Genomic DNA, 14,103 nt, shown 5'->3' on the forward strand with positions numbered 1-14,103 from the left:
TCAAGGTTGGATATGTTGCGCATTCCCAGATTTTCTTCTCCTGAACGCATTTGTAAAGGTCTAATTTTGAATCTAAGTGTGGGCTAATTGCTCTTTTCAAGTCACTATGCCAGAATGACAGTTGGTATCATCTTCTTTACTGCAGGCTGTCAGGTACCAGGATGCCCTCTGACAATAACTGCACCTGACAAATGAGACTTGAAAAAGAAACAGAGGGTGGTCAACCTCTCACTGATCTGACAAAGTAACTTAATTGAAACTATCAATCAGAGCCCACAATACTCTATCTCCTGTTTCTGAATTCTACCTTTCCTGCATTATCCATTCCCCCCCCCCACGTAGAATTGACCTCTTCTCTATCAGCTTTGCTGTCTCTCATGCTCACTTGCACATGCAAAATTAGACCTGTGCACAAAAATCAATGCTGAAATATTGGTTCTCTCTTCTGGCTCTCCATCCTCATCATTCCTTCCACGGTCTACAAACGCATTATTTGTTCATTATATTGTGACAGAGCTAATTAATACATCATCCTGGATGCATTACCCCTGTTTTTGCTTCGAAAGTCTGCCCGGTTGCTTTTGAAGCAGGATGTGTGATTAGCGCAGTGACATCTAAAGTCCCTGTGCATAAGTGTAGTAGTTGTTTTTTTTTAATCCCACGCTGTTCACTACAGGCTCACATGGAATGCTACAATCACTGACAGGGAAAGAGGAGAGCATCAGAACAAAAGGAAATACCTCCCCTTGCCAGAGAGGAAAGAGTTAAGCCTATTACAGGAGACCAATCAGGACGGGGAGAGCACTGCAAACCTCCGCAGTAAGAGAGAGAGAGAGAGAGAGAGGGAGGGATCGAGGGAGTGAGGGAGAAAGAGGGGAGCAGAGCAGGAGAGAGATACCAGGAGTGTGATGGTTTGCACTCCTATCCTGACAGAAGGAGCGATCACAACAGAGAGTTGGGTGGCTAAAGGAGTTTTCACAGTGCGCATGGATGGATGAAAGTAAAATGGGTAAAAGAGGGAAAAAAGGGGAATCCCACCAACATCCATGTCAAGACTCATCTTTCTGGACTTCTTCTGTCTGGTACTCAGGAAGGAAAGAACATCTGTCAGTTGTGTGATCCTTGTATGTTCATCACTATTCAGTCCTGGATTCCTGCTGGGAGAAGTGCAAGAGAAAAACATCAGCTTCTGTCAGTCGCACCGAATTGTTGCAGAGGTGGAAGGACAGGGGACAGCGTGGTGAACAGACCAGCTCAGGAGCATCTGTGTTTACTCTGCATGGTGAGCTTTGCTGTGCTGTGATGGGGCACTCTATACTTATTGCTTTGATCTACAGCGCTAAGCCGAGCAGAGAGTATATGGCAGCAAAGATTAATGAAGGACCAAACATCTCTGTTAGAACAATTGTGAAGGATTAGAAATCGCAAATATAATTTCCTGAACAGTTTCAGTCATGATGTGTTTTTGGAGGACTTTAATTGAGAAACATTTGGTTTTGCTTAAACCAATTAGTAGCTAAATAAAACCAATTCTGGTTTTTAATGGGCAATTCAAGGAAGCTAATTGTCTAAAAGGCTTTTTCTTCTTTTTTCAATTTTATCCACTGCAATGTACGTGTATTCCACTGTGGGCACACTTGTGTCTTACTGCTACACACCTACTTACAAACAAGCACATGCCCTATGCTCTGTGATATAAGAAACTAAACATGAAATCTTGGTTGTTCACCTTAAAATTGTGCTGTATGTCTTACGTGCTACAGAGGAACGATCATTTATGATGGCACTCTGGTATACAAGTAAAGGCATATCTCACTTTTGCAACCTTGAAGAGTGACAGATGTGTTCTTCCAGAGAGATTATATGGATCACATATCGGGGCATGCGAGGAGGCATCCATGTCTCTGTAGCAAGTTTCCCAACGGATCGCACTCCACCAAAGCTTTAAGCAAGTCTGTGCCGTTGGTGAGAATGCAACAACAGCAATGTCACCAACACTGTTGCTGCACAAGTAGCATCCTAATAAGCATTTTCCTTTATTGATATGTACATGCATAACACGAATCACAAGATAACGCTGCAGTTAATCTTGAATCTCAAAACAGAACGATGAGATGTAAAATACTCCGTGGCTTTTGTGCATCCCTTTATTAGTGCTACTGTCTCGTTCACCAAGTGCATCAGGTTCTGCACAGGAACACGATAAGACATCAGAGGCTTGCTGCTTTGTTAATGAGAATTTCTTTGTCGCCTCTCTATTGAGGATATGTCTACTTTCACTAATTCGTCCCCCACACTTCCCTTTTCTTCTCCTTCTACTCCCTCTCTGTCCTTATCTTATTCTCGTTATTATCCATTTTCCTGTCCTCTCTCTTTTTCTCTCTGTCTCTTTAGGTCACTGTGAATGAAAGGTGTGGAACTGAAGGACATGTAGATGTTACTGTTTACACATCCGGCCTCCTAAAGACTAATTATTGTCTGGGATCTCTTTACAAATCTAAAAGGCAATTTCTCTCTCTGGTGAACTGACATCCACTACCTCACAATAATGACCTTTGCCTGAATTGCAGATTCAAGCCCCCATCCTACCCCACCCCAGCCCTCCTGAGTACCTTTAAATACTGGTAATCACAAATGACAGTGTTCACATATGTCATTGCGACTGGATACACATACGCTACAGTCATGCCATCTCCGGTGATTTAGGTTTAAGCATGTCGTGGGACAAACTGGAGATCTGTGCTCAGTCAATGGCAGCTGGAGCCAAGAGAACAGAGACTAATGAGAAAGGTAGAGATTGAAGGCCTGTTCCATTAGTACTCCCAGGGGAAGCATGGGCCTGTATGCTGGCCGGACACTCTGACCTCTCCCAAATACATGTGGGACATTACTGTGGTGTGCACCGGAAATATCTGCATGGCAGACAGACAACTGCGCTTCTTGGAGTACCAGACATGGATATGGATGTAACTATTTTCTTATACACAAATATCTGACTGCTATTTTCTCACTGTATACAAAAGAAGCAAAAAGGCTCATGTTATGAGCAGTACATTTTAGCACTGCACTGGAGAAAGAGAGTCTGCGTTTCTTTGTTTTCTTGGTTGGCTGTGACTCTCCTGCCTGGGAATATCATGCGACTATAAACAGGAGGTGGCTCAGACATCTGATCCCTGCTCTGCTCATCTATCAGTTATCTCAGCATTACCAAATCAAACCAGAGATCTGAGAGAAGAAAAAAAAAATCAGCCTAGAAGACATCAGCCTATGTTCCCCAGCATCCACTGGATACAGGTGGCTAATTGCTTAGCTTTCTTGCCAACAAGGTCAGAAAGGAGAAAAGTGACAACTCATTGACATCTTTGGTGAGACAGTTGGGGTTTTTCGGCCTCTCTGGGAGGGACTAGCAGTAAAAGGAAAAGCCTCGCTGGGGGCTCTAGTTGAACGGAAGCACTTTTCTACAAGCGATGTTTGGATGCGATGCTCGTCTCTGTGGATCTAACATGGACTCTATGGCCTGATTACACCGCTCTGGTGTTCAGATAGTGCTGGAGGCAAGGGTAAATATTACAGAAACATTTGTTGTTCTCCATGTCATCTAATAACCATATTCAGATTTGACTGGGGTTGGCTAGATGAGTTTAATAATGCATGCACTAATAAGCTGTTATGATTTATCCTAGAGTAAGATATAATTTTTCTTCTTCCTAACAACAATTTTATGACATTTCCAAATGCCAGCAGCTTTTTTTCTTTGATCCATTGATTAGCCTGAATGGACACTCAGTATTTTAATGTGCATCTCTAATAGCTGGAAGTCTGACAATGTAAACATCCCTGTTTGGCAGAGTCATCTTGTTATAAACTATAATTCATAATTTTGCAGTGGAGAAAATGCTGTGAAAAATGATTAGTTTAGTTACTAAGGAACATATAATGTGTTATAAAGTGTTATTCAGTAGATGCTCAGAACTACACTGTGCCACAAGTAGGTTTTGACAAAACAACAATATACCAAGCAATCTTGAAAATGAAAACATTGGAATTCAGTCTGTGATATGACTCCGGTGTAGACGCAACAGCCTGAAATAGGATCACTGAGACAGTATAGTTACCAAGGAGTCATGCCAATCACGTAGTGAGACAATCTAATCTTCAGGGCATAACAGGAAAGAAAATCATTGCTCTATTTAAGTGTGTGCTCTTGGTATTTCTCATTTAAATGCTGACGCTTCCTTCTTACTGGATAACTTCATCTGATAAGAGTTATCACATAAGTGTTAAATGGAACTTCCCAGAGATGCACAAACAAAAACCCGTCATTTCCTTTTCCACTTCATAAATTTATTTATTTTTTCACTCCCTACACACAGGATAATGTGCCCTGAAAAAGAAGCCACCATGAGCAACGTCACGGTCACCGACAACACTGAGCCCATCAGCGGCACCATGAGTCCGGCGACCCCCAGCCTATATCCTGTTAGTTTTCAGGTCTCCCTGACAGGCTTCCTCATGCTAGAAATCCTGCTTGGCCTGAGCTCCAACCTCACTGTGCTTGCCCTTTACTGCATGAAGTCAAACCTCATTAGCTCCGTCAGTAACATCGTCACTATGAACCTCCATGTGCTGGATGTACTGGTTTGCGTGTGCTGCATCCCTCTCACCATTGTGGTGGTCCTACTCTCCCTGGAAGGAGACACAGCCCTCGTCTGTTGCTTCCATGAAGCCTGTGTTTCCTTCGCTAGTGTTGCCACTGCTGCTAATGTACTGGCCATCACCCTTGATCGTTACGACATCTCTGTCAAACCAGCCAACAGAGTCCTGACCATGGGTCGTGCCCTGGCCCTGCTGGCCACCATCTGGGTGCTATCCTTTGTTAGCTTCCTTGTACCCTTTATTGAGGTGGGCTTCTTTGCTCAAGGCCACACAGAGCAGAACCAGACACTGGTGGAGAACGTGGTCCCCACTAACCAGTACTACAATGAACTTGGCCTCTATTACCACTTGCTTGCTCAGATTCCTATTTTCTTCTTTACTGCAATTGTCATGCTAATCACCTACTCAAAGATCCTGCAAGCGCTCAACATTCGCATTGGTACGCGTTTCCATGCTTCACAGAAGAAGAAAGCTCGCAGGAAAAAGCGTCTGTCCATGACAACTATGACAACACAGCAAGAGACCACGGACGGCTCGCAGAGCAGTGGCACCCGTAATCCCACGCTGGGTATGCGAACCTCCGTCTCCGTCATTATTGCCTTGCGCAGGGCAGTTAAACGTCACAGGGAAAGACGAGAACGCCAAAAGAGAGTTTTCAGAATGTCCCTCCTCATCGTGTCTACTTTTTTGCTGTGCTGGACGCCCATCACGGTACTAAACACAGTAATCCTCAGCGTGGGCCTCAGTGACCTGATGGTCAAGTTGCGACTAGGCTTCCTGGTCATGGCTTATGGGACAACTATCTTTCACCCACTACTCTATGCCTTCACAAGGCAGAAGTTCCAGAAAGTCTTGAAAAGCAAGATGAAGAAGCGAGTGGTGTCAATAATTGAGGCGGACCCTACCCCCAATAACGCTATTATTCACAACTCTTGGATTGACCCAAAGAGGAACAAAAAGGTGACGTTTGAGGACAAAGACGCCCAACTGAAATGTCTATCTTCAGAGAATGTGGAGTGAAGGAACTTATCATCTTATCAGCAAATACAGTCAAAGCAGCTAAAACTGACATCAGGTCATGACGAAAAAGGGAAAACGTTAATCCAAAGCAGTAATGTAAATGTTATGGGCAGTAGAACATACAACAACATGAGTTAGATTATTTATTACTATTTATTGAGAACAAAACTAGGTTTCATAGATATACTGTCTACTGTACTGTAGATATTGCATGGCTTTTTGTATCAGTCGCAACATAAATAACATTGTGTACATACAAATACATGTACAGAATAGGGTAAACAAAGTATATATATATATATATATATATATATATATATATATAGACAGAGAGAGAGAGATAGAGAGAGAGACAAAGACATAGAAATTGTTATGTAAATGTATATTTATAATAAATTTTGTGTTCACTCGTACTCTCCCCTCCCCCGAGTAAAATGTCTGTGACTGTGTAACAGCTGTGAGATTACTCCCATTCATCACTGTGCAACTCGTTCTGACACCAGACCCTGATATCACCAGTGACCACTGACCTTATTGCCGAGAAAGAGCACTCACACTTAAATGAGACAATAAGCGTGAAGCCACACCAAAACACACACAGGTCAAATGTAATGTGGAAACATAGGTATTGGAAGTTGTGGATGTTTTATTGCTTTAGCTAAAAGTGTAAAAAAAACCCTTTGAGATTGCCGCTCACAAACACCGCTTTTATAGTCGACAAAGACCAAGATCACATTTCTCAGACGCAACAGAACGCCACAGTTCTCATCATCACGTCTGACATAAAAACAGATGTTATGAAAAATCTGTTTCGCATTAGCAATCACCTCTTTGAGCCAAATGGAAATTCTACAGTTGCCTTATTTTCATTTGATGAATTGTGTTGTGGCAGAACAGGAGACTGTGACAGTGACGAGCACATGCTGAACACGCTGAATGAATGATCAGCAAGCATTGTGTTTATTTTCGATGGCACAATAATCCACAGATAACGTTTCAATACACAAGTTTCTTAACCGAAGGGAAATTGTTGTATTATCGAATTGTCTGTGCTTAACAACAACAGCCAAACGACAATGCTTTCCAAATAAGCAAATCCGTGACTGTAATAAAGGATCACTGCAAATATCATGAAGGAAAATAAAAGATTTTGTTTACAATACACAACAATGAAGTTCTTCTTCCATGCTTGCGTGTAACTACCAGTAGTGCATGCCTTTGATTGTTTATCAAAGAGAAAGGACGGTAAATGTGTTTGTATTTTTCAGCTGATAGATTATGATGCAGCCAGCTTTGTATTTTTGGCTCAACTTGTCTAGTTGACACATTTGCCCTAAATAACTCAGAATAATTTATTCATTCAGCTGCAGAAGACTTTCTGAAGTAAAAATCTGCAGGAAAAAAAAATACTGTCACCTTAATACATTTGATGTGCACTTTAATACCAAATCTGGATGCAGAGTAACAATATTCATCAGCATGTAAAACCCCCCTCAGCTACTGTGGCAGTCTACTTCATTTCAATCCCAGGGTCAACAATTAGACTCTATCTGTGATGTGGATACACACATCGCATTTCCATGCATACATGAAGGTACACACAAATTCATTTCCATTTGTTCCCATGGTACATTTCTGTAATGAACTTTTTACATGCGTGCCGTTGCTGCATCAGATATGGTAGAAAACTGAAGAGCCCTTTAAATCCCGAGAGCACAGTTGTGTTGGCTACCAGAGTGATTACACAACCTCGATCAGATGCCTCTCTAGCTGTCGGCGTCTGGTTTGTAGCACAGCAGAAAGGAGTGATATGGGAATATTGATGCAGGCGAGGTTCTTTATGGCTCCCGCTGTTAACAAGCAGTGTGGATGTCATGGTGCCTTGAGGGCACATTTGTGATTGAGAGTGGAGATGGGAACACTGCCAGCAACAGATTAGCTGACAGGGCAAAGAAAGTGACCTACAAGATGACACATTTAGCCAGAGGATAAACCTAACATGAATATGTATACAAGTCGGAATTTTACAAGACAGACTTCCAAGGTGAGGCATCAGAAATAAGTCTATACATTTATACGGGCATACAACAGTGAGACACAATAACCAACAGGATTATCTTCCTGGAAAACACGTGAATTAGATCTGTGCTCAAATGCCAGGTACTATTCTAAACTTCATCAGTGCTGCTGGAAAAAAAATCTTTTTTATTGATTCCCTCCTAAAATTACCCCGCAAAGACCAATACAATTTATGTTAACTAGACTCTGAGGTCACAATTTGTTTTCGATCCACAAGTGCAGCCACACTGGAGAGAAACAAACAAGCCAAAAAAAGATCTCGTGAACACACCAACATATCCTGATGTGCTGGGTAATGTATCAGTTCCCTTGATGTTACTTCCTGCACACACAGAAATGTGTGAGTACTGGGTACATCATTTAATGGCAATGCTAATACCATTATTTGCATTATTTCTATTATACATACTGACCTTAAAGGGCCTACTTGGTTAGACTTCTGTTGTGTTTTGTAGCTTCTTGTTCCCATTACCAGCTATTTTAAAGTCAGGTCACAAGCCTTGGTCCTTATCAGTTCACAGAGACCGTTGAAAATTTCTCTAAGCAGGAATAACACCTCCACATTTATGCAGAGGACATATGAAAAAGACACTTTTTCTACCACACTAACCAGCTGACATCTTATTTATACATTAGTTTGACTAGTGGCAAAAATCTTCACAAAGTCTACTACAGGTTAGTGTTAATGGCCTGTATTGTTTGCTGTCGCCACAAATGAAAGCTGCTTTGTTGGTCTGGAAGTTTGACTATCTACTTAATATCTAATAATACAAAATTATTATTTTGTCACACTGTAGCCCATTTCATAGAAAAAATGGAAAGGCTAGCAGTGTATTAAACCAAATCAATCTCCACTCTTATTTTGAAAAAATATTGCATTATTAAATGCTCCAAACTATCCCAACTAAGACCTTTTTTATTGATATGATGTTGTTACAAACACCATGACTATAACAGAGGAGAAAATATTCTTCATTGCAAAGGCTCTTCTCCTGTGCAACTGAAAAATGAACTAGAGTAATGTGTAAAATCAAGCCTGGGTCTCTTGTCAATATAGTTGGCATTTTTCAGACTGACCTTTTTGAGCCGCAGTGTCCTCATTCATTTCTGGATTACACATACTGCGCTATAAAATTGTTTTAATGCTTCATTTCCTCTGTGGCAACAAAACACATTGCACAAGCCTTCAGAAAAATGTGTTTTCTAAACTAGGATAGCAAAACACTTTGAGTGCTGACCATAGGTTGAAAATTAAAGATGGATGTAGCCACTCTGGCATCACCTATTGGTTAGTGAAACACCATGTCAAGCCTTAAGCAGGAGGACAGCTGTCATAAGGGGAGGATCAGACTGATAAAAGAGCCACACTGCTCGCTAGTACCATAATGACTTGTCAATCGCAAAAACATATCCTGCTTCATACTTCGCTTTGACTCTAATGAGGGTCATAGGTTACAGAAAATACATAATAACGCTTGAAACTAGAGAACGAAATGAAAACATTCTTCTATTTCCCATTATGTTTTACTTTATTTATTTATTTTTATTAGAGGTCAGCTTCTGCTGTCCAAAAAGTCTCAAGCCACTCCTCATTTCTCCCCATTTTGCTAGCAAAATAGGAAATATGTAGAACCATTTATTGCAACATATACAAGCATACGTTTTAAATATGGCCGCCGGTCCCAAACCATGACAGAGCCTTCACTGTGTTTTACTGATGGCTGTGGACACTCACTGTTATACCTCTTTTCTGACCTCTCCTTGACAGTGACCCTGAAAATGAGACCATTTCTGTTGAGGCAAGCATTAAATTGATAAACTGAAGGGCCAGATGTATTTTTCAGGTCCTGTGCCAGTTCTTTCCTGTATTCTTTCCTATTTCTTAAGGACATGACTCACTGATACTGTTCATCTGCTGTAGTTTTGTTTAGGTTTGCTACTTTGTTTTTTTCCTTCACTTGACCAATTTCCTCACATATTTTAAGCATACACTGCACCCCATGCCAAGATATGCCAAGTTTCAGATAATAGTTCTTTTGGAATTCCCTTTGTTGGTGCAAAAATCCTATTTTATATCTGTCAAAATGTTATTTCTGGTCATTTTTTTCAGATTAAGCTAAAGTAATGGGAACAAATTATGTTTTTTTTAACAGGCTGCTACTAAAAAGTGCCTAAAGTTACAATTTAAAATTATATTTTGGTTCTTTGCTAAATTGTCTGTTGTGTTTTTGGACACAGTGGTTCGTTACTTGAGTTAAGGATTTCTTTTTTAGGTCAGTGTTAAGTGGCTTAACAAACAAAAATAATATTTGCTTTAAAAATGGTCAGGTACAAGGACAGGACTGAAAAATAATGAAAAAAAAACAGGCAATGTCCAAAGAAAAACCTGATCTGCAGAAAGCCTAGAGAACTATTGCTCAGGACCACTTCTTAACATGACAGAAAGAAAGTCTGGAGCCTTGAGAGCAAAATATAAAGAAATTAGGGGTGATTCAAGACTTTTGCACAGTACTATACATCCATATTTTATATGCAGTTGCTCACCAGCAGCATTTAAACTACAGATACATCTTAATCCCTTCACACTTGCAGTAAAACACCACATTACACCGATACGCTCTCTACTCAAACAATGCTTTCAACATAGTTGTCATAGACCATGAATATATCACACATTCCACTGTTTCAAAACCAATTTTAAAAGATTGTTTTTGTCTTATTTATGTTTAAAGTAGTTAAATGTTATTGTGAGGTCCTTTCTTACCTAACACAAAATCAAAACGGCAACATTAAAACGATGAATATCTTTCTTTGGACATTGCTTACTAACAGGGCTGTGAATTTCTTTTCCCTTTAACTGTTTTGTTGTTTACGTGCACTAGTTTGTAGTGTTTATCTCTGTAATTGTTGCAAAAATGAAATTTCATTTGGTTTTAACGTATTGCAGGCATTTGTTAGTGGAAACGAGTTCAGTCTTAATAAAGACAACTATTGTGGAACATATTTTGTCTTGGGCTCATCTATAACAATCAAATCTTTTTGAATATTTTTCCCAGACCATATGTTTCTAAGATATACTGAAAATGTGCGGAGCCTTTAGTTACATCCTAAAAAAATCTTTTAAAATCTGATCAACATCTTTTGTCCATCGAAGAAACCAAACATAAAACAAGCAAATAAAAAACAAACAGTCTCAGTCATTCTCCATTTAGCTTGGGACTGATAAGCTTCCCAAAAAGTTTGATTCTGTTCATCTGGACGTAACGTTTTCATCGGGAGAAACATTTCATCACTCATCCAAGTGACTTCTTCAGTCTCAGCTGACTGCAGGTTTCCCCAATCGTATAAACAGTACATATTTGCACAATAACTGAAACCAGCCCATTGAATGAGCAATGGACTGTGAGGTCAGTTCCTTGATCATTAATAAGGAAATTGTCACGATCATTGATCAAAGACCACTGATCAGTGGCCATGAGTGCCATTCACAGAGAGTCGGGGAATGGCTACAATGCTGTGATTGCATTAATGCATTGATGAGTGACGAAACATTTCTCCCATTGGAAATGCTACGCAGGCTCGATATTTAAGCATTTCCGTACTTTCTTATTTAGCAGCACAGTTAATACCAAAGGGTCAGTGATGCTTCACTGAGAGCCTTATAATAATCACTTGACCCCAGGGAGTCCTTGTCTTTTTCCTCTGTCCTTCTCGTCTGCGGTCCACATCCAGGCTGCAGCTTGCATCACATGCATTATGTCCTTCCATCCCTTGTTCAATGGCCGCCTCTCTCCAACAGCCATCCCCAATTCAGATGGCATCTCTTCGGGGCTCCTCTCTATCTAGCAGCAGACACAGAATAAAAGCCTGGGAAATCACATTACTCTGTCCGTATGGAGCCTCTATTGCATTAGGTCAGCGAACACTCAACTGTAATTCTGCTACTGTAGAGAAGAAGAAAGTGTATTGAGCACACCAGCCAGCACACTTTGACAAATCGTTGCTTGTGGTCATTTTCCAAATGTTACTCTCACCAAGCCACATTTAGTGAGATGGAAGGACACTTTATAGAGTTGAAAGATATATGACTCTGATAAAAACCTATAATCTCTGTACAAGAAAATCTATGGCTGAGATATTAAAGAAAAGAAGAAGCAGGAATTAAAGGCAGACAGATACAATGGAACATAACCTCCACCTGACATGACCCTAATGGCATCATTGATACAGAAAAAACATGAAACACTGCCTGCCTTTTAAACAGTGCTGTGCAGATCAGTATTCCCTTGTTGTTATCAGCAGAAAGCAGACACTTAATGAGACAAGTGCTCATCTCTAAAATCCACTGTATGTCAGAGAACAAAGAAATCCAGAGGGGTAAACATGGATAAGCAACTTGGATACATGCTAAGTAAGAAACTACAGAAACTCTTATTTATCAAGCATAGTTATTAAGACTCATGGATTTGCCATTATGTTGTGAAATCTTTCTCATCCTTCAGTCTGAATAGACAAAAAAGGCGGACTTGAACATTCTTATCATTCTGAACCAAACTTGTGAAGGACAAAAAGAAGTCACAAGTTTTGCGCTGACATGGCTACATGGTCTGTGTGTGTCTAACTGCACCTGCCAGTCAGAAACCAATTGCATGTGCACATGTGTGTCCACTATTCACTATTCAGCATTGTGTGCACCCTAAATTCATGAGTGTATATGCCAGCATGTGCTGCTATGCCCATATAATGTGTGCACAAAGCCACATATCAGTCCAAATGTTTATCAGGCAATGACAGAGTGTCAACCACTGTGTGTGAGAAGGTAGACAGCAGAGAGAAAATTGCTGCCCTCCAGTTCTCCTCACAGTGATGACTGCTGTCTGGTGATTATACACCAGTCTCCTCCCCCCTCGTGGAATGATATCAATGGGACCGCCATAACAAAGCTCACTAACAGAGCCCAGCATCTTAAATTTGGCATGATGCGGTTTGCATTCGGTGCAGACATGATTGGCAACTGAATTTTAAATTCCCGGTGTCGCAACAGAGTTGCAAAATTTCAGTGGTTGTGGGATATTACACACAGGTGTAGTGTTTGTCGAGCTGGGAATACCTAATATCTTTCTTTGCCTAAATAAAGTGCTTTCTTACACTTTTAGTCCATATTTATCACAAAAATGTGTATTGTGTGTATTGTTAACATAACTAAAATGGTCTCTGTTTCTGAAACAAATATGCACCAAGCAGTATCATAGGTAGGCAGATGATTGGTTGACAGTTTTTAATCATGCATCTTGCCAGATGGAGAGGCAGAAGAGCCCAACAGAGTGGATTTTTTGGGCTGTCTTCAAGTTATAAATGACTACATCCATATGGTCTGTCTGATATCATCACGTTTGTGTTGTTACACATAATACTGTTTGTCCAGGGTCAACATTGCATCTGGCCAATTACATTGTCATAGCTTTGCAACTTGGGGAAAAAAAACTGCAGATGAAATTCAAAAAAGGGGCATTTGCGGTTGGGGGGGTTAGGATGTGATTGTGTTTAGGGTTAAGGTTACAGGGCTATAGTCAGGGTTAGGTTTACGGTTATGGGGTTAGTGTTGTGGTTTACTGTGTCGTGTGACGTGTTTTGCAAATCTATGACATCACTACAATGTGATTGGTCACTCACAATGTTGAACCTAAACCAAACTGTTTTATTGATCAGCAGCAGCACCAACACGACGATATCGGATCATGCACATGCGTATACCCCTCAACATTTGTATATATATACAATATGTTATGTCACTGTTTCCAGCGTTGTATTTCAAAAGCTAGTTATCAGCTACAGTCTGCTATTCACAGTTCAGCAGACAGCACTGAACTTTATTGTTTCACAAACTACGCTGCAATACAATCTATATATTAAATCAATCATGGTACATCAGTAGAAACAACATAGATTGATAATTCTCTGTTACTACTTCTGCGATTTAAAAAAAGGTTTTGTTTTCAGAACTTATGTCATTTTTTAACGTTTTCAGTTAGCAAAATAAAGACGATGTACAAAACCTTTCCATCCTCAAATTATAGTGTTCTCCATCCTTGCAGAGCTATAATTTCTTGCTTATTAACTATAACTAGCATTTGTTTACAAACCCAAAATGTTTTGGATTTGATCTTTAGGAACGTTACATTAAATCTATCAAATCACACCTTTTGAGTTTGGGTCAATATGTGAAGGGAAAAAAAATGTTACAAAAAATAACACAAGATGCATGCTCTGTGAAATTGTCTGTTTTGTTTTTGTTAAATTATGCATCACCTTATTTTTCATTTCCAGATCAGGCTTGAAATTGTGTGC

General features: G+C 40.2%; 1 protein-coding gene across 1 annotated transcript; it reads left to right on the forward strand.

Moving 5' to 3' along the window:
- The first annotated feature begins 875 nt into the window (after positions 1 to 875).
- LOC113026573 (probable G-protein coupled receptor 22) lies at positions 876 to 5,993 on the forward strand. Its single transcript, XM_026175503.1, has 3 exons — positions 876 to 1,282; positions 2,395 to 3,560; positions 4,374 to 5,993. The coding sequence occupies exon 3, from the start codon at positions 4,378 to 4,380 to the stop codon at positions 5,674 to 5,676; it is 1,299 nt and encodes a 432-aa protein (XP_026031288.1). The 5' UTR covers positions 876 to 1,282; positions 2,395 to 3,560; positions 4,374 to 4,377; the 3' UTR covers positions 5,677 to 5,993.
- The last annotated feature ends 8,110 nt before the right edge of the window (positions 5,994 to 14,103 follow it).

The sequence above is a fragment of the Astatotilapia calliptera genome, chromosome 7 (assembly GCF_900246225.1).
Source record: "Astatotilapia calliptera chromosome 7, fAstCal1.2, whole genome shotgun sequence".
NCBI classification, from domain to species: Eukaryota; Metazoa; Chordata; class Actinopteri; order Cichliformes; family Cichlidae; genus Astatotilapia; species Astatotilapia calliptera.